The sequence below is a fragment of the Crocodylus siamensis genome, chromosome 2 (assembly GCF_052110815.1).
Source record: "Crocodylus siamensis isolate JL-2025a chromosome 2, ASM5211081v1, whole genome shotgun sequence".
Taxonomy (NCBI): domain Eukaryota; kingdom Metazoa; phylum Chordata; order Crocodylia; family Crocodylidae; genus Crocodylus; species Crocodylus siamensis.
Window position 1 is genome coordinate 226,030,401 of NC_143396.1, and position 21,600 is coordinate 226,052,000.

General features: G+C 43.4%; 1 protein-coding gene across 1 annotated transcript in view; it reads right to left on the reverse strand.

Moving 5' to 3' along the window:
• Positions 1-21,600, reverse strand: part of DESI2 (desumoylating isopeptidase 2) — an 88,165-nt gene that overhangs the window by 32,531 nt on the left and 34,034 nt on the right. The window contains exons 2-4 of the mRNA XM_090033249.1: positions 5,967-6,039; positions 2,163-2,256; positions 936-1,077 (exon numbers count right to left, since the gene is read on the reverse strand). Coding sequence (XP_089889375.1) covers positions 936-1,077; positions 2,163-2,256; positions 5,967-6,039 — 309 coding nt within the window. The remainder of the gene's footprint in view (positions 1-935; positions 1,078-2,162; positions 2,257-5,966; positions 6,040-21,600) is intronic.

The window sequence follows — 21,600 nt, forward strand, 5'->3', positions numbered from 1 at the left end:
TCAAATGCCTCATCTATAGAATAGGGATAATTCTGCCACTCGTTCTCAGAGGGATGCTGTAAAGATAAATTAGTTAACATTTGTAAGAACACCATGGAAACACCCTTGAGGAAATTAACCATTTTTTCATTGTGAAGCCTGGCTATGCTTTAAATGAGGCTTGGGGGCTGCATACTTCAAATGGAAGATAAAAAGAAATACTTAATAACTAAAAACCCATTACTAATTGAGGTAAGGGTGCTGTGAAAAAGGTAGCATGTGATCATGTCATTAAAGACTACATCACCAGGAACATGCTTATGGGGACTGATTCATTCTTAACTCTGATAGTTTAAACTTTAATAGTTGCATATGTAATCACAGTGCTAGCAGCTCTTGACTTCTGAGCGCCAGACTCTGTGACAGGCATCTCCTTTTAAATGTAATTTTAGAACATCCCCAACACCACCCTTCTCCTGCATGCTGTAAGTTTGTCAGCTAAAGTTAAATAAGCAATTTTTATTCCTTTATCACAGAAGACATACACATACACAAATCTTGGGGTTATTCATATTCTGTCTTTAAAAATTATGGGCACTTGATTAGGCTGGCTTTCTGGGTCCAGCTGACTAACCAGAGCAGCGTGCCAAAGTGCAGATACCCCCTGCCCTACTACACTTTTTCAACCTTCATCTCTTTTTTGCATTATGAGATAGTGATAAAAACAATACCTACCAGCAATAAGCCTGTTGGCTTTGACTCACTACCATCCTGGCTCAGTGCTTTTAAAAGCTTCAAGTACAGAAAAGGACTGTCACAGCATTGTAAGGAGGGTAAAAGGGCAAGGATCATAGATTTGTCAGTTGCTCTAATGCATTGGTTTTGTTGGGCTCAGTTTCCCCATGAGTTGTGCTATGGATTCTGAAGTCACAATAAAAAAAGAGAGCTGTGCCAACCTCTGCCAGTGCAGCGGAGAAGTGATTGCAATTCTTGTGCATGAGATGGTATGCATTGCCCTTGTATTCCTTGCCCAGCTCCTCCATAATTTTATCCACATCCTCTTCCGTGAAGTCTGTGGTGCCCAAGGCAATGGATTCTCTAGTTAAAAAAACAAAAACAAAAACACGCAACAGGAAACATATGGGAAGACACAGTGAAGAGGACTGAGACAGAGACAGGCAAAAAGTGAGAGAAAAGGAGGCACTGGCAAGCAGGTTAGACTTAAAATTTGGAAAAATCAGTTTAAGTCTGTTTAGAAGTAGTGAAGAGGTCCTGATGGCTAGCACTGTGCGATAATGTCTTCTATTTCTCGACCAAGAAGCCCAAGCAACAACACGGAGAGCTGCTCCACAAACGGACCTGAAAAAACTGACTGAACTTTGAGCCTCAAGGAGTAGTTTGCTATCCATTCAGCCTTTGGCCCCGAAATGGGCCAGTTATGGTGGTGATGCAGATACCTGATAGTCAGTACTGGATTGAGAAGCCTCCCTGAAAAAATCATGTGGCATAACAGGCCACAGTTCTCAGAAAGCAAAGATCTTCATCCAATTTCTTCCTGGCCAAATCTGAATCAGTTATCTACGGGTGTAAGGGTCCATTTTCCATTAAGAGTTCATTAACTTCTGTTCTAAAAGATGATCAGCTTGATTACTTTACAATGTGGCAACTGAAATCCTCCCAGAAGTACTCTAAAAAGTAATCTGCCCTATTCTGCCAATAGACAGAGGAGAAAAACACAGGAGAAAACTTGCAAGATAGTTTTTGTGGAATCCATAAGCAACACATGAGGTTCTTGTGCTCCTTCTACTGGCTCTGCAGTAGCTAGTAATGCACTATTCTTAGAATTTTGCTGAGTGGCAAAACTGGAGCACAAAAAAACCAAAACAGTCAAATGAAATCAACTGGGTGCATTTCAAATTTTACTTTAAAACATAGGAGAAAAAAACCATTACCAACATGTTCTCTTTCACACACTCCTTCATTTCAATACACACAAACATACACACCTCTTTCCTTTCAAGAAGCCCCGCTGAACTGCCTTTGGATCAGGACCAGATGGGAACACATGAGGATGGAAGCATGAAATGGGACGATGGGAATAGAATGAGAATGGTACTGACTGGCTGGCCTTAAGTAGGCTCACTGATGACTACAAGAAAGGGTGTGCAGAAAATAGCCCTTACTTGAACTTAAAGGTCTCGCCAAGCTCTACCGCACTGCCAGGTGTGATCTCGAAAATCCCACTGAAAGGGTAAGGGTGCCCTCCATAGGCAAACTCTGACAAAGAAAGAAAGAGACCGTGAGCAAGTACATGAAGGCTATATCAAAGAAAAATCTGTATAGTTCTGCATCAGCACTAGAATCTAGGTCCAAGCCAGTTTCAGTCAAGCTCTAAAATTGATCTTCCTAGTCCAGTTACTGGTACTTATCAGCCTTTGGATACCCTCACAAGCTCTCTTCTAGAGCTGACTCTATCCACATTAGTTTACCATTCGTGGGCATCTCTGTGCCTGCCCAAATAAAAACAGTGAACTCAAGTAATAGTAACTGCTTATGTAAAGATAAAGGATTCTTCAAGCAATATGAATAGATACTGGAACTGATAAATAGAAAAGAAAGGTCCTAAAAATTCTTTAATAGAGCCAGGAGTAACTAACTGTTGCCAATATATAGACTGCTTATCAGAAGTAAGAGAGTTCTCCGCTAATATGTTGAAAGCCAAACTAACCGTAGCTCAATTCATCTTTAATAAGCAGGTCAGGCCTATGGAGAAGCCCAACATGCTATGCTCTACCTCAAGTAAACTGTAAAAGATACTTAGTTCAAGATGGACTGCTGCCCTCTAAGACTTCTTTGTCACATGACACTGGTAAAAAAAATAACATGCAGAAAGCTACCTTCCCCTTAATTGAACAAGGAAATGTGTCTTCCATTAAGCTAATCTGTTCTCTGGCTTGACTGAATCATTCATCCAGCCAGCTGAAGAAGCCATCTTTTTCTTTTGTAGTGGGTTCTTGTCTGGTGACAACACGTGGTGTGCCCAATACCTTCTCTCATGTGGTTTAATCAGGGCTGGATAGACATTTAGCTCCATTAAGAAAGGCTGAAAACTTAGTTTGAGCATCTCTTGGCTACCTCTAAGGGTTTCCCTGGTGCATACTTGACTATAAATGTAGTTGTTATACACCACATGAGGAATCACTGCCATGTAAAGGGACACCTTTTCTAGGTTGTCTTCTATTTTAAAACAACTGAGTGGTTTGTGATCTGTCTTGAGCATGAAATTGCCTAGATCTGGCAAATATCACTGGATCATCTCATAGACCCATATGCAAAAATTCTGTTTCAGTTTTGGTTTCAGGGTCTGAAAGCCATCTGGAATGAGAAGCTACAATCTTCCAGTCATCTCGAAAAGTAACTAAATTAGTGCCCGATCAATAGCTGCTGCCATCGGTGGAACTAGCTGCAGACTTGCATACATTTTAAAAATGCCAGAACCTGGGATGTGGTGGACAGATTCTTTAGATCCTCAAAAACTTGTTCGTGAGGTTTGCCCAGACCTACCCTGTTTTAAGTACCTAACGAGGTATGGATTTGTTTCAAAAACAAGTTGCCAAGAATCCTTCAAAGTTCTGGTACGTTTTTAGGTGGTAGCATTTCGGTTATAACTTTGGCATTTTCTGGATCTATCTTCAATCCTGTTTATTGATAACAGAGAACCATAGATGGGTTTTGTTGTAGCAGACACTTCTCTTTTTAATTTTAACCCAGCAGCCTCAATTGACTTTAGACCTTGTCTCACTTGGAAGTTACATTTGCCTTATTTCCTAGCAGCAGTATCCTTACTTCCCTCCACCCGCTCCTCTAGCACTTTGAGACTCCCATTCCTTTTCCTTAGTAAGATTTCTGAGGGGCTTGTGATTCTAAATAGGAGGAAGCAGAGAGTAATATTGTCTTAATGGCTTCAAGCAGATTTTTCAGCTTGCTACTAGCTATATAAAACAAAATTTCTCAGAAGAAACTGTTGCACTCATTTTCTTGGAGATGGTGAAAAGAAGATCCTTTTCAATCAGCATCTTTAGGCAAATAGTTCTACTTACCCCCCAACCCTTTGCCACTACAGGGAAACGTCACTGTTGTGTTCAGTACTGACCCTTTTTACTTTTTACTGTAGCATTCCTCTCCATCATATCCAGGTCTTTTTTCACTTTCAAAAGCAGTGCATTTGGCTTCCTCCTGGCTGTATCCAGTATATAGAATACAGCCTCCCTTCCCTCTCCACCTTTAAACTGGTAATTTTTGTTGCACACCATCCCAACTTCTAGTTTTCATAGAAGCCATCTGAATGACTGTGGTCTGAGTTAAATTATTTACAGAAGGCTCATTAACATATAGCCTTACTTTTGTAGTGGCTTTGAACTGTCTGAAGCAATTTATCTGGCCCAAAGATGTATGCATCTCCTTGATTCCTCTTAAATTCCTAATATAATTTTTTATTATATTATAGGCATTCATGACCATGTGTTGGACAACTCTCAGCCTCCTACATTCTGGCAATCCCTTCCATCCCTCTTGTAATCCTATCCATGAATTCAGCAACCTAACATGGAAGTTTCTGCTCTCATTATTATTATTATTTACATTCTATCCTAACCAGAAAATTCAGAGTGGTTTTGCCTCTGAAATTTTCCTTTGTTATTTCTTGCATGTTATTTCCATTGTTATCTTGCCTGGTGATTTACATTTTTACTAGTTCAGACTTCTTTAACTGTACACTACTTTGTTCCCAAAGCAGCTGAGAAATGTAATTATTCTGAAAGCTCCTTACTGAAAGAAGGCCTAACTTCTGAAAGATCTTTTATTGGTGTCTGTCAGGGAGAACCCAAAGTCACAATGCTGTTGAATCATAAATGCTCCCATGCTTCCATCACAATAGCATGCCCATTCATATGGGGTGGATACATCAGCAAATAGTGGAGTATACTCATGACATATAACCCTTCAGCAATGTAACTTATTTGAAGCTGGTTAGCTGGTTGTTTGAAGCTAGAGTTATCCTTAGAAAAAACAGGGCTAAAGCTGCATTGGTCTAAGGCATCATTTGCTCAACTATTCGCATTAGCTAGATGCTTTGCAGCTATCCTAAGATAGTTGCAAGTCTGTCTTCCTTAACTCTGTCAAAATTAACATCTGTTACAAAATACATGTAAATTACATTGGTGGAAACACATCAGTCATACTCATGTATTCCTTTAAGGAATTACACTCATCAGACTTAAAATGCTTTGTAATAGTTATTTGTAGAGCCTTCTTCATTGAAGTAAGTGATTTATAAATATTTTAGCTTCACTCACCATTGCAAGTATTAATGGGGGACTTCTTTATGCTAATATGCATAGTAAGGGTTACTATAGTTCAAGTCTTAGGAAAGCACTCCTTCCACTCAAGCCATTCCAGAGGTTTATGAAACTGAAAGTCTCATAGAGGCTTAAACTTTGACATTTCCTTTTCCTCAAATGTTTGCAGGTTCAAAAGGACAGTTTCTGAAACTACAGAAGTTTTAGAATAGGACAAAGAAATGACTTTCTTCTAAAAATGGGCTAGGAGATATATTAAGATAAGGAAAGCAGTATTATTCTTAAAGTAACTCTGTCCACCTATCAGCTTTTGGAGAACTCCAGCCCATATTATTCCCAGTCCTCTCTTGCCTGATGTCCTATGATAGTTTTGCAAAAAGTATGGGTATCTTTACAGTCTGCAGACTGTGCTCCTGTACTGGAATTGGGGTGCATAATAGAGCTTTGTAAGTAGAAGTTCTAGGCCATTCTTTAACTCTTTCAGCTCTAAAAAGAATTGGCTAAATTTTTATTCAAAGCACCCTTAACCTAAAAGCCATAAATCTGGATGCCTTTTCATCATAAGGATAATCACAAGATGCATAGCACAAACTCCCAGTTTCAGATGTAATCAAAAGGAAAAGGTCATACCTCTGCCATAGATCTCGATCCCAGAGTGGAAGACTCCAATCCCCAAGGTGGATGTGTACTCATTTATCCAGTACTAAAGTAAAAAAAAGCCGGAAATGGAAGTATTAGCAGAGCAGAAACAGAGAACCTTGGTCTATTATATATCACAGTCTCATTGGCTTAAAGTTATCTCTCTGGAACCTAGCAATCACTCTGAAACAAGCATAGAATAAAGAAGCTGCAGTTCACCACAAACAGAACACCATCAGTGTCAGATAGCAGAGCTGTGCTTGCACACCTTGTTGAAATTATATCCCAACAAGTCTACCTCAATGTGAGACATTCCTTTGGGTTTAAACAGGGCCATGCATGATATGCCATGAACCTACAGTGATGCAGCTGCTGCGGTAAGTATGTAGAAGTACATGTTTATCTCTGAGTTTTTAAAAAGTTTGTTAAGACTGAATTAATCTTAATGAGTTGGGCTTTTCATCATAGAAAGAAAGACCAGAAGTGACCTGTAAGATCATCAAGTCCAGTCCCCTGCCATGGGCAGGAGGTAATGGGCTCAAATGAGCTCAACAAGGTGCTTGTCCAGCCTCATCCTGAATACCTCCAGGGATGGCGACTACATCACCTCTGCTGGAAGTGTGTTCCAGATTTTGATTACCCATGCAGAAAAGAAGTTTTGTATATCTAGACTAAACTTTTTGCTGACTAGCTTCTGCCCATTGGCCCTTATCTTTCCAGGGGGTGCTTTTCTGAAAAGTTGCTCTCCCAGATCCTGTTGCTCGACCTTGACATATTTGTAGGTGGCTATCAAGTCACCCATCAGCCTTCTTTTACTTAGACTGAACAAACCCAGGTCCCAAAGTCTTTCCTCATAGGACCTATCCCCCAGGTCCTTGATCACGCGGGTGGCCCCTCTCTGCACCCTTTCTAGCTTGTCCACATACTTCTTGAAGTGTGATGCCCAGAACTGGACACAGTACTCCAGCTGTGGCCTCACTGGGTATGTCCACACATGTAGGCATGTGCACTTGCAGCAGCTCAAATAGAAGTGGTACATATTTGAGCCAGGGCTTTTTGCCTCAGCGCACATGCTCACACATGCACTTTGTTGTGAAGCAAATTGTGCCACTTGGGGCAAAATAACCCTGCCTGGCTCCTCCCGGATCTGCAGCCAGAGGGAGCTAGAGCCTGGGGCCAGCACCTGTGCTGTTCCCAGCAGTATAGAAAGCTGCCCTGTCCTGGCTCCTTCAGTACAAAAAGCTGCACTGGCAAGTAGCTTCAGGGCTACTGGCTCTCAGCAGCTTCTGGGGCCCAGCCAATTGGTACCTGGGGACACTACCCCTTGTGCCAGCTGGACTGCTGATGCAGCCCTGAGAGTCTCCTGCACCCTCTACCCACTGCAGCAGTCTGGCAGTGGGGGCTGCTGCCTGGCTGTGATCTGCTGCATATCTGCCAGACCCAGATGAGACATCTTCCCCTCTGGGCTAGCTGCCAGTGGGCTATGGCTGCAGAGTTGGCCTTTGTGCGGCACTACTGCCATGTGTGCCCCCTGCCCAACCATCTGGGCAACTATCGCCCAGAAGATGTCTCGGGTGTGGTGGCCTGCTTTGAACTGTCAACTGGGGCCAGGAGGTCAGCCACAGCCATCTGGGTCCAAGGTGCCAGCTCTGAGCAGGCAGGGTCCTATCACTGGCCTTCCCAGCAGGAAATCTGGTGTTCCCTATTGGAAAACTGAAAAACCCCAATAAAAAAATCCCAAAGTCACTCTGTAAAATACCCCCAAATCCTCCACAATTAAAACAAAGACCACTATAAAGAGAGTGAGACAGAGACAGCAATCAGTTGGGCAATGTTTTATTGATATATCTCCAGTGTTAAAGCAATTTGGAAGACTACCAGTGTCTCCATCATAATAGTGAACTCTAAATACACATTTCATGAATTCATGAACACATGAATACATATTTGGCTGCCTCCCACAGGGGCTATATCCCCCTCCCCCCCCTCAGGGGCTATGGCCCCTGCAGGGCCCAAATGCTCTGCCCCACCCCTGCTTGCTCCTCCATCCCCCTGGATTGCTGCCCCACCTGGCCTCATCCTCTGCTGGCTCCTGCAGCCCCCCCGATGGCTATCCCACCTAGCCAAACTCCTCTGCTCTCCCAGACCCCCAATGGCTGCCCCGCCCAGCCCCAGCCCCCATTTGCACTCCCAGCCCCCCATAGCTGCCCCCCCAACTCCAGCCTCTGGCACATAAAAAAAAAAAAGCCTTTACTTACCGAGCAGGGGCTGGGCGACCTCCAGGGCCTCCTGCCAGAGCCCCACCAGGCAGCACAGGGCAGCGGGGCCCAGCAGGGCCCAGGCTGCTGTGGCTGTCACCCTGCCCTGCATTGTGTGTGTGGGGCCCCAGTGAGTTCAACGGTAGCTTAAGCTTCCAGTGAGTGACAGGGTTGTTTTATTTTGGGGGTTTTTTTCCCCTGATGCTGGGGAAGGGGGTCACAGAAGGGATTGGGGGGCTCAGGGGGATGGGGGGATGGGTGGGGAAGGGCTGGGGGAGTGGACAGGGCTGACAGGGCCCCCCCCCCCCCGGTCCCCTACCCCCTTCTCCAGCCTTGTGACCCCTTACTTAGTGGCAGTGGAGCCTGGATCCAGCTCCCTGCTTGCACCAGGGAGAGGGCTAACCATAGAGATGCTGTGGCAGTCAGAGCATCTCTATGGAGGACCTAGCCTCCAGCTGCCTCACGGCACAGTCTGGGACCATGTCCTGCCCTGCTTTTTTTCTGTGTGGGTTTTTTTGACCCTTGGATATCCAGGGGTCTAATTTTGCATCCACACTGCAAACTTGCAGCTTGGGGAACTTTTTCTCATTCCTGCACATGGCTCTTGCAGCACCTCAAAGGGGTTTGAGATGCACAAAGAAGCACGTGTGGGCTCATCTGGATGCGCCCACTAATGTTGAGTAGAGGGGGAGAAGCACCTTTCTGGATCTGTTGGCAACATATCTGCTGATGTATGCCAGAGTTCTATTTTCTCTGTTGGCGACTTCATCACACTGGCAGCTCATATTCATCCTCTGGTCAATTGTCACCCCCAGGTCCCTTTCAGATGCAGTGCCAGCCAGCGGACCACCACCCATTGTATAGGTATGGTGAGGGTTCATTCTTCCCAGATGAAAGACTTGGCACTTGTCCCTGTTGAACCTCTGATTGCATTCACCCCATAGGACCAGCCTGTCAAAATCATCCTGGATCTTTGTTGTATCCTCAGACATGCCTGCTTGTCTCCACAGCTTGGTGTCATCCACGAAGTTACTCATTGCACTTTTCATTCCCTCATCCAGGTCATTGATAAAGATGTTAAAGAGCACAGGCCCAAGCACTGATCCCTGAGGAACACCACTGGAGACGGCCCTCCAGATGAGGTCACCCTATCAATTAGCACTCGCTAGGATCAGCTGCTGAGCCAGTTACCAACCCACCTCACTTATACCACCTTCCATTTGATATCTCAGTGCATTTTATAAACACAAATGTATTTAGCCTCGCAAAACTGCTGGTAGGTGGGCTAAGGTTAAATATCCCCATTTTAGTTTAGGTTTGTTTTGTTGGGTTTTTTTAAATTAAGGCAGGTGTTTAATTGACAGGCTTATTTAGATGGCAACCCATCTGAGGCAGAGATGTTTTCTTGTCACATATCTAGTGGCATGCTTTGTATTTTTACTACATAGGGAAGAATTTTGCAGAACAGATGTTCAGGTCAACATTTTATATTGCTCTGAGATGCAGGAAACCAATAAAAAGGTCCAAATTAATTTGAAGCTGGAAAAGATTCAGATAGCTTCAGAGATTTGGGCAGTCAACACTCGCTGCCGCAGGGAGCTGGACCCAGACTCCGTGCTGGTGAGTAGGGGCTGGGGGGGATGCTGAAAGAGAGGGAGAGAACCATGGGGGGACCCCCACCAGGCCCTATCCCTGCCTGCTCCCCCAACCCCTCTGAGCGCCTCCTCTTCCCCCCCATAGCTGCCCTGCCTGGCCTCAGCATTCTGGCTTTTTTTTTTTTTAAAGAGCCCCCATTCACTGGCTGCAGCCAGGCAGGGAGGGAGGGGGGATGATCCCCATTGCTCTCCACTGCACCCCACTGCCCCACACTTCGTGGGGGGCTCTGCCATGGGCCCCCATCCTCTGCCTGCTCTCCCAGTCCCCCTCCCCCCACCCCATGGCTGCCTTGCCTGGCCCAGCTCCTGGTTCTTTTTTAAAAAATTAATAAAGCCCCCACTCGCTGCTGCAGCAGCTTTGGGGTTTCTGGGGGCTCGTGCAGTGTGGGGCAGTGTGGGGCAGTGGGGATTGCTGCCCCAGCTGGCAGGAACCAGAGTGGGGCTTTAAAAAAAAAAAAAAAAAAGCTCTGGGAGCTGGGAGAGCAGGCATGGGATGAGTGCTCAAGACTGAGCCCTTCACACAGCATGGGGCAGCGGGAGGCAGTGGGCCTGGAAGGAGCCAATGAGCAGGGGCTTTTTTTTTTTTGTAAAGAGATGGGAGCTAGGGCTGGGTGGGGCAGGGGGGAGGATGGGCTTGTCCAATTCAGAGATAAGGCCAATTCGGCAGTGGCCGAATCACTGAATCAGATTTGGCCGAATCAATTCAGGACAGTGATTCAAATCACTGAATTGAATCATTGTCCCCCAAATCAGCCAAATCTGAAGTGAATACTAGCCTCTTCGCACCGGCCTAATGCTCAGTTTCTTTAAACTCTGTGAGGCCTAATCAATCATTGTCCTCAATCATATGTCACTTTCAATGAAAAATACTATAATAAATTGTGTGATGTATATGAATCACTACCTCACTGTGCCATAGATCTGTACAGGAGATTCTCTTTTAGCTCAAGTATTTGAGAATCTGTGCTTTTGAAACCAGGGACCTCAGAATTGTATTCCATTCATCTTCGGGGTCTATGTGGCCAGAGTGTGCAACAGTGGGTCAGGTAGCCACATATTTTAATCCACTTTCTGCATTCTATTTCCCTATATCTTGATGATTGCCCTGCCTGTCTGAGGTCTGTAAAGTACCTGGAAATTTGTTCTGTATGAATGTTATTAGTCCATCCAAATCACAGCTTCCTTGTTATACAAGGTGAAATCCCAGAGGTGACTGGAGGTTGAAGGCTCAATCCAAATAGCATAAAACCCTAATTCCAAACACCTCAGTAGTCACTTCTCTGGCAACACAAGTTCACTGCCCCTCCACAAAACCTCTGAATGCTTTTGGTTCTGTAAAAACATTGGCCTTAAAACTTACGTTTCCATTTCAAGAATGCAGCCAGCAAATAATTTAAGCTTCAGTGACCTCTACAGCTCATCCAACGCCTCTCCCATTAGCTAGTATCTCTCTCATCAAAGGCAGGGACATTTTACCTGAATGTCACATGCTGTGTGGAAATGAAAGACTACCAGCACAGGGTTGGAGATGGGTAAAGGACTATCAGTGCCTGTTGGTGTCAATAGTAGTAACCATCCCCTCCTTTGAAGAGAAACGTTAGTTCTATAGATAGGAAGTATCAGCTCCCAGTAGCAGCCCCATCCTACAGTTGGTCTATCCTACAGTATAGAGTTCCACTCTATACATCTCTGTTGCTCTGATCTCACTCCTTAATTTCTGCCCCTGCTAATTTCAGATACTTTATATTAGCAGTCCTCAGTCTTCAGGCCCACAGGCAAAAATTTTGAGCAAGTAACATTACCGAGGGTAATGTCACAGTTTGCTCTTCCTGTCAACCTGAAGAAACACATAGCTGTATAAAGCAAAATTTCCAGTGACTGAAAGCAACATCAGAGAGCCTCAGAGGCAATGCATTGTTCAAGAGGCACAAGTTCAGGACCTCTGCTCTTTACCCTATTCCCCAGTTGCCTGGCATCTTGAACTTCAGTTTGTTCCAGTAAGCTTTGTGGAAGGACTGGAACAAAGTCTGACCTCTTGACATTTTTGAGGGTCCCTCACTGCAGCGTCCAAGTTTGTGTGATCACTGTGTGGACGCATGTACATTTTGAACCCTTTTAAGCGCAGCAGCTTGTACATTCTAATTGTTATATGTGAACATGCTGAGAACAATTCAAATGTGACCAAGTAGCTCCGTCTTTAAACCTGGATGAAGCCTCATTAAACCTGGGACTGTTTTGCTAAATTGGAATGGTTCTAATTGTTATGTGTGAATGAGTACATAACAGCTGCTGCCCTTTTGAAATCTCACTTTTTGAAAGTGTTCCAGGGGTACCTGTGTCCACACCCTGTTTCGTCTATACCTTGGACTGAGACTCTCTCAGAGCAACAATGCATCCAGAATATGCCAACTCCAGTGGTTGGAAGAATACCCCAGACCTTGCCAATATCAGTGGTTGGAAGAATAAGGAACCAGGAAGGAGGGGAAGATTTTTAAAATCAGAAACAAGCTCAAACCTCAATATTTAAATAACGGTTTTGAAAATCCAGAAATTCAGGACTTGGGGCTCACTGTCTTTCTTCTGCCCATTATAGAAGCAGGATCTGTTTGCAGAAGCTGAACCTGAGTTTATATTTTAAAAAGCCTCAGATTTGTAGGGTTATTAGAATGGTTATTTGGTTTGGGTCCATGTTTACTTCAAATACAAAAATGTCCCCAGCACTTTCCAACCAAGTGCCAAAAGCCGAACAGCCCTGAATTAAGGCTGCTACTGTCCTCATTTCACCCCTGCGTCCAGAGAACTACAGGAGCTGTCTTTAGGGTTGTGCGTGACTGAACGTGCAGCAAACACCTGTTGGTGCCTTGGCATAACCCTCCAGATCTCTCTGGAGGCAGCCACTCTTAACTGAACATGTCAATCTTTTGCTGAGCTGGAAGAAAATCCAAGCCAGACCTGAAATGTGGTTTGTATGAGCACACAGAAGACAGCCCCATTTTCCAAGCTGTTTGTATTTGGAGCATAACATCAGCAACTGGAGTCAGCAAATACTGACCTGCCAATTGGCAGGGTTATTAGCTTTTGTAAATCTGCCTGGGGTCAAATGAATGGGACAGGGAATAAAATCAGCAGATCTTATGACCACTTGTGTAATTCATGCTTTAATTACATAGCATTTGCAAAATGGGGCAGTAAAATCCACATGCATGGACTTGGGTCATTTTGTCTCACTCCCCTTTTGAACTAGGATGTACAGAAAAACCTAACAATAAAGACCAGAGTGAAGAGGGAAAGCTAACCAGCCATTTCAATCTTCCCAGAAATGGAGAGGGACATGAGCTACAAAGTTCAAGCCTAGATCCAGAGCTGGATGCTGACTCCCCCTCTGCATCCACCGCCAAAACAAAAATATGGGGCATTCCAATTCAAGCTTTTTATTTGACCCCTGATGAAGTAGAAACTGAAAGCGTACTTAGGTATGTCTGAAATACAAATCTGGGTTCAATCACAAATTCAGGAATGGTTGGGTTCTACAGAGCAGAGTCAGAGATGTCTTATTTGAGGACAGCACTGGATAGCCCAGGAAGTCTCTTCCAGTCCTATATCCTTATGTTCTTCTCAAGCACCTCGTGGCAGTTTAAATTTTGGGAGAACATTCAGGACAATTCTTAATTTATCCAACACATCTATCCTCCTTTTGTTTCCAGAGACAGAAGAAAACTGAAAGTCCAACTAGGACACAATTTTGCCTATCTTGCAGCCTTACAGAAAAATCAACAAAACCTCTTTCTCTGCTTCCCAGCCTGTGTCCTGCCTACACCTGTCAGCCCTGAAACACTCAGTCTGTGCTACTGTTTGTGCTTGGCATTAGAGTTAGGTATACTGGGAGCCAAATCACAATAAAAGCCAAATCCTTTGCCAGCCTACTTTACTAGGATGGAATGGCCTTTATAGATCCACTGTATGGACTGGGATATTATTTGCATGATGAAGGAAAACTAGGAAGGGATCTATTAGGGGATGCAAAGTTCTAATCTCTCCCATAGAGATGACACACAGGTGTCCTCCTGTTACTCTAGTTCTGCATGTCAGAGACCTGGCCTGGGGCCTGGTACATCCCTTGGAGTCCTACAAAAATTTGGCCCATAGGTCTCAGATTGAGCATCACATGTGGCACATGCCAGCCCCAGTCCCATGTGCTGCAAGTGAAGCTGCTCTGGGAGGCAGTGAGTGCTTGCACCACATGGGAGCCAGATTCAGCAATACGCACAGCACACGGGGCCAGTCCAGGGCATGCACTGCATGCAGTGCCCTGCCAGACCAGCTCTGTGCAATGGATCCTGGGCTGGTCTGAGCCAAGCTCACAGACCAGCCTCATACCACCAAAGTCAGTAGGCAGGGCTAGTCTAGCATGGGAACTTCATGTAGCACACACTATGCTAACTCCATGAGAGACCCAAACTGGGGCTGGTATGCATTGCAAACTGTGTGCAGGGCTTGTCTGGGACATGGACTGCATGAGGTACCTAGGTTGGACCAGCCTCGTACACTGGCTCTGGTATGTGGGGCTAGCCTGTGGGTCCAATCCAACCCACAAACTGGCCCCAAGCCTCTCATCTGGCCTGCAGGGCTGGATGAGTTTGACATTCCAGTTATAATTCATTTGATGCAAAGCTGTTCCACAACAGGGACCAGGTTGGAATTATTTCCCCCACCTCAGCCTCTCTTAGTTCTCTTCTGTGAAGTCCACTTGTTAAGATACTGGTGTGGGGGAGGGAAGGATGTGGTGGAGAGAGCAATATGCAAATATATGATGATTATATTTAAGTGCACAAGCAGAGTCACAGATACACTGATTTGCCATGCCAGAAGCATGGGACAATCCATTAAGTGACATGAAGGCTAAAACAAAAAATCCATTATTAGAGGCAGCAGCAGATTGATTCAACAAGCTGACCAAGGAATTGCTAAAGTGATGTCTTGACATTCATTTCTTAGGCCATATCGATCCACATGTGAAATATGAGACCATGAGAGAGGAAGACAGAAGGAAACCAGGAAATACCACATTAGAAATTCAGTGAATGACTTCCTGACTCCACTAAAATCAACAGCAAAACTCCCATTGATTTCAATAAAGGCAGGATTTCACCCTATATGATTTTCCTCTCACATGCCAGTACTTTAGGTCTAAGAAAGGAAAAACAGAAAACATGAAAAAGTTATTTCATACCTTCCATAAAAATGCAATGTTTGTGAAACTGGGTGTTGAGGAGAGGAAGAGTTACCCTGGTTATTGGCAGGTATAAAGCAAACCTCTCTACAATTGTATGCCAACACTTAGTCATAATGTACAGCATTCACTAATGTTCTAGTCCAAGGCTCTCACACATTTCTTCCCATGTGCCTTAGTCCCTCTACTCTTTACTGTTCTGCCCCTAGGGCTCCAGGACAGGAATCTTACTATCATGTTGTATAACATCAAATTAGATTGCGCAGCTGATGTTAGCAAGTTCTTTCCAGAGATTGGAGGATATACCAAGGCTCACTTTATTTGTGACCTATGTCACCTTCATACTCAGATTTCCTGAGGTACAAGCCTTGTGTATTTAACCAGGTGTGGCCGAGTGATTAATGAATTATCTCCCTGGGGACTCGCCTGCCACACCTTGATTTGGTGGAAAAATGAGAAAGTAAATTCCCCAACAAGATGTAGGTTAGTCAATCACCCCACACACAAAGTAAAAGTGAATTGATTTATTATGGTGCTCTCTGTAAATCTCTAGTGGCAGCTAGATAGCCGACTGGCCAATGTCTGTCCTCCCTCTCCATTCCCTTAGGCTCCCTGCCTGTAGGTCAGCTCCTTTATAACTTTCTGCCTCTTCTGGGTTTTGGCAAGTTCCCCTAGAAAAGAAAAGCACTAGATTATATACCTTCAATATGCGCTTTGGAAGGTATTGCTTTCGTAGGCTTCCCTTTGAACTGTGTTCTGCTTCTGGAGTATTTCAGAGAAAGGTGCAACACATTTTGAAGATCTTGATGGAACTATGGTTTATATTGGTGATGTATTAGTTTGGGGAAATACTATGGAAGAACATGACTTGAGGCTAAGAAAGGCACTAGAAATAGTTTGTAGATCAGGTTTGAAACTGAACAAACAAAAATGCAAATTCAGGATCAAAGAAATAACATATCTGGGAGAAAAGCTCCCTGAGAAAGGGGTACAAATTGATCCTGTAACGGCTGAAGTCATTACCACCTCCTACGGATAAGGAAGGAGTGCAAAGAGTACTGGGAATGATCAGTTTTGTAGGGAAATAGCTACCTAACTTAGCAGGGCAGACCAAATACCTTAGATCACTCCTACATAAGAATGCTCAGTGGGTATAGAAACATGAAGATGAAGCCGAATTTAAAACCTTAAAGGAAAAAATAGTGAAAATTCTGGTACTAAAAAGACTATGACTCTAAAAGACACATTAAATTGTTAACAGATGGTTCTAAAGAAGGCATTGGAGCAACATGGGGATAGTTGGAGACCAGTAACATATGCATCTAGGGCACACACTAAGTCAGAGTGTTTATATGCACAAATTGAGAAAGTTATCTCTGGTATATGGCTGTAAGAAATTTTACATGTTCATCTTTGGGAAGCCTCTGGTAGCTGAAATTGATCATAAACTTTTGGTAACTATAGCAAAGAAAGGGTTAGCAGACATGTCACCCAGATTATAGACTTCTTTCAACTGCAAATGTATGATATAGACAGAGTACACTTCAGGAAAGCATTTACTTATTGCAGATACATTGTCCAGAGCAAATGACACACCAGAAAATGACAGAATTCCAGACCCAGACATAGTACATGTTAATCTAATTAAAACAGTGATTCCTGTCACAGATAAAATATGGGTTAATTGCAGAAGCTACTGCTCAGGACATCATACTGCAAAAAGTGATAACAGCTATTTGTGGCCTGGAAAACATATACCTAGCCCCTACTCTCAGTCCAAGGAAGATCTGTCAGTACTGGATTTTGTTCAAAGGCTCGCGACTCATTCCAGCAATGTTAAAGAAAGACACATTGAACATGAGGGACATCTGGGCATTGAAAACTGCAAAAGGACAGCAGGGGGTGCTCTATATTGGCTCAATGTAAATAATGACATAGAAGATACTGTAAAAGGCTTGTACAGCATGCCTAAAATACATATCAGTGCAAGGAAAAGAACCCATAGTGGTCATAGTGTAGGCCGTAGCTCCGTGGTATCAAATGGGCATACATGTAGGAAAAAATTGTGTACTAGTACTGAATTATTATTCTCCTTAACCTCAAATTGCATTGCTCAGAAGCACAACTGCAAAGTATGTCATAACTCACATCAAATGGTTCTCTGGTAGACATGGGATTCCATAAATTGTGAGGACAGGCAATGGACCTCAATTCAACTGTCTTGAGTTTAAAGAGTTTGCAAACAAATACCCACAATCCAATGGTCTGGTGGAAATTGAAGTAAAATAGTTGAGGAATTGTTGGAAAAAAGCTACAGATTCACACCGATGTTTACCCATCACTCTTAAATTACAGAGCAACATCCATGAAACACGGATTGTCTCCAGCAGAAGTGCTGTTTAACAGGAAACTCAAAACCAGGCTGCCAAATGTTATGGATGATGCTCATCAGAATGAAAAGCAAAACTTGAAAACATTGAAAAAAACTTGACAAACTCAAACAAAAATGGTACTGTGACCGGGGTTCCAGGGAGTTACCACAACTGCACAACAAAGATATGATGCTTATTTCAGATGAATGAATGTGGAAACAAAAAGCACTAGTTTTCCATCAAGTAGCTCCCAGATCCTATAGTCACATGAGAAGGACAGGTGTTAAGAAGGAACAGACAACACTTGCAGCTCATAAAGGGGAGAAAAGAAGAAGCATCACGAGACTCACCAAAGGAAAGAGAGCTAACATGAAAGCAACAAGAAATGACAGAGGAGATTGAAAATGACACAGAAGTAGGAGACATCTGAACAAGGAAACCAAACAAGAACTGAACCAATAAGGATTGAGAATGCAGAGAGCTGAGATCACTTGGAGCTAAAAAGCCAACACAAAGACTAATAAAGACCTGTTAAAATGTGCTTTAACTATGGGTTGAACTAAACTGCCAATGTTAGTATTACATGGGGATATGTTATGTAAAGGGGGAAGATGCGTGTATATCTTTAGGAGTGATATGTATAAACTGTTACATTTGCCCAGGGATTGCAGGAGGGAACAGCAGAACTGTAGGCAGGGTACTGCTGTCAGAATAAACAAGCTTTATCGTTCTATAAGCTTGACTCCTTGGTCTTTGAGAACAACACAGACCTCATTCTAGGTTTAAATGGAGATGTGTCCACCACATAAAACCACTACCATGCATAGTATTTGGCAGGGCTATTAAGCTAGCCCTTGTTCTCTTTAAAGAAGGTGCATGGAGAATGAACTGCCTTCTCAGGTCTCACCTCACAGGAATGATGCAAGTTTTGTTTGAGACAGGTTGGTAGGCCAGCACATGCACCATTTCTGTCCATGCTGTACTTGTTTGTGGATAAACAGGTAAGATTTCAGTCTGCTGGGCTGTCAGTCTTGCATGCTTCACCAGCAATAAATTTAGTATTTAAAGAAATTAATTATTACATGCTTTAATCCTAAATAGTTGTTTAATTTAACAGTAACAAGTTTAACCAAATACTAGGACTTAATACTGCTGGGAGAGGAGGAACAAGAGAGGAATAGCTGTAAGAGATACAGCAGTTGGAACAAAAAAAAAATCACATGTTCTCTGACCCATTTGGAAGGTGGGGTAGATACCTAATTGGGCAGAATAAGAACAGAAAAGAGATATAGATGGATAAAAGACATGGTCAAGAAATAAAAAAATGGCCTTGTCTATTCTTAATTTCCGAAGAAAGTGGTGAATTTGGAATCTTTGGTGCCTTCAGATTGACACTTGATGTCTTTCTGAAAGTTCTGCTCGAGTCGAATGCAAGTTATTGGGCTCAGTGAAAAGACAACTAGAGTGAAATTATACAGTAACTCAGGCTAGATAACCTCATGGCCCTTCAGGCCTTAAAATCTTTGAATCTATGTGCCTGTTTTTAAAATTGCCCACTATCAGCAGCATCAGTGGGAGCTAGTGTTAAAAAGCAAAATAATAATAATAATAATAATAATAATAATAATAATAATAATGTAACCCTAGCCATGGTTCTACCTCCAGCCACATCTGGATTCAGGGTTCTGGGGTGTCAAATAGTCTTGGTCAACCACCCAGCCCCTAAGGCTGGGGCCACCTCTCCATGGAGTGCTTTCCTTGTGGTTTCCCTACACACTGGTGTGCATACAGTTTAACTATTTATACAGTGTATTACTTACAAAACAGTCAATATATGAATGAGGTTAATAGCAGAACAGGGTATCAATAATCTAATTGTCAAAGGCACAAATCAATGAACTAAAATACTCTATACAAATTGAAATAAGACACCCTCAGTACAACTCCTCAGCTTAAACCTTGGGACTCCTGTGAATTTCAGCAAGAGCACACAGGGTTAACACAAACATCAGTTCTCCTTCATACCCACAACACTGTAACCAGGGCTAGTAGGGCTGTGTGAAGCTTCAGTCCCTGATTTGATTAGGTGGAGATTTGGCCCGATTCAGTGGCCGAATCTCCGAATCAAGTCAGGAGGCCCTCTAATCTCTCCAAATCAAACTGGAACCCTCTGAATCGGTTTGGAGAGATTTGGAAAGATTTAGACATAGAGGCAGCTTTAAATGTGTTTCTGCATACCTCTAGGTAGTAGGGGCTCACGAATGCTGTGATGCTGGGGCATGTGGATTGTCCTACGAAAGCACAGGGGGCTCACCGGCGTGCTCGGCAGCAGGCCGGAAAGTGGATGAAAAGCACTTCCGGTCCACTTCTGGGCCTGCCAGGGAGTGTGCCGTGGGGCCCCCTGCATCCTTCCAGCTTGGTGACTGGTGCCTCTTGGGTCTGGTGGGGGGGCACCTGGGGTCCCCCTGTGGCTGATCACTGAGCCAGGGGGGAGCACTGAATGAAATGAATGGGAAACCATATAACGTACACTATATGCACACCCTTTGCAATTTTAAAAGAATTAAACATTTGTAACAGCTCTAGTGCCTCAGCATCGGGTGGAAGAAGCTTGACATTAGGGTACATCAAGTAGGGATACCTCATCATCAGCAAGCACTTGCCTTTGGAACACATTTTCACATCTCCACATCACAGCCCATGTACCTTTTTTAATATTAGGATGGAGAAATGCTCCTTATACAGGCTTTGTATTTTTGAAGGATTGGGAGCACTGAGAAGTGCACCTGGAATGAACTACAAATCCACAAAAAATATATATACATGTTCTCACAAGTTTAGCTCAAGATGTCACTTTCTCTCAATCGTGTCTTCTGTTAACCAGTTCTAGCACCTAGAAGCCCCGAGTTCCCCTATCATTACTCCCTTGTTTTCCTTGTGCTTCCCTGCTCCCACATACACATTGGTCCTTACCAACAAACATATGTTAACAAGAAACATGTTCTAAAAAATTAGGATCCTGAAAGAAAAACCCTGAACAAGTCAGTGGAAGCACCCCTCTGCATGTTCTTGTCTATATTCATACCTTACCATGATTGCAGTTATATTCAGGGTGTGAATTATGGGGGAGCTCGGAGCGGGCTGAGCCCCTGCATAAGAGATGAGAGTCCCACTGTAAGATCTGAAAATCGTAACCGGGGTGGGGATTAGATTTCTCCTTCTAATGGACTGGTTTAATATTTTTTGCAGCGCCCTTCTCACCTCTTCCCAAGAGTCAAAGTGTAATTTGAACCCTGGCTATATTGATAACTGGCTATCAATTGCTGAATCTGGGCTATTTTCTATACAGCCTTAGTTTGCAACAAGAAACCTGGTTATAGCAATAGAAGTGGGGCAGAAAAGATGGTACAAGTGCGGGAAGACAGGAAGTACTTCCTTAGGACTTAGTGCAGGGGATGCAGTGATTTTTCATAAATGCTGATTAAGGAAGGGATGGCTCAGGAGTAGAGATAGTGAGAAAGAAAGGATAGGGAAACTAGTGAAACAGTCATATCTGTTGTGGCTGCACTTTGGATGAAAAAAGGGGATTTAATTCCCCAGCTGGTTCTTCTAACCTACGTCAGCCAGTCTCAAAGCCCAACTCCTAAACCTTTATATTTACATTCTGTAATAAAATAGGAAATCCCCTGGAAAAAAAGTTTTCACTTTATAAAGAGTATTTCTCTCACAAAATCACATAAACATTAAAAAAAGAAAAGAAATAAGTCATGGCAATATTAGCACTTAATGACATTTTTACCTTCATGGTTCTCAACTACACTGAACTGAGAGGCTGTGTGAATTGTGAAGGCCAATTCTACTAATTTTGGTTTCCTTCTTTTAGCCAGTTTCTAATCTACAGCAGATCTTTTCTTTTTATACTCTGGCTAAATAGATTCCTTAATTATCTCTTGTGAGTGATTCGTAAGAGGCTTGTGACATTTCTCAAATGTTATGCTATTCCCATGCTTGGGAACTGCCTGTTGATGAGCTTATGTCAAAATCTAATCTATCATCATTTATAAAGGGTTTATTGCCATAGCTTCTAACCATCATATGCAGATTAAAAAA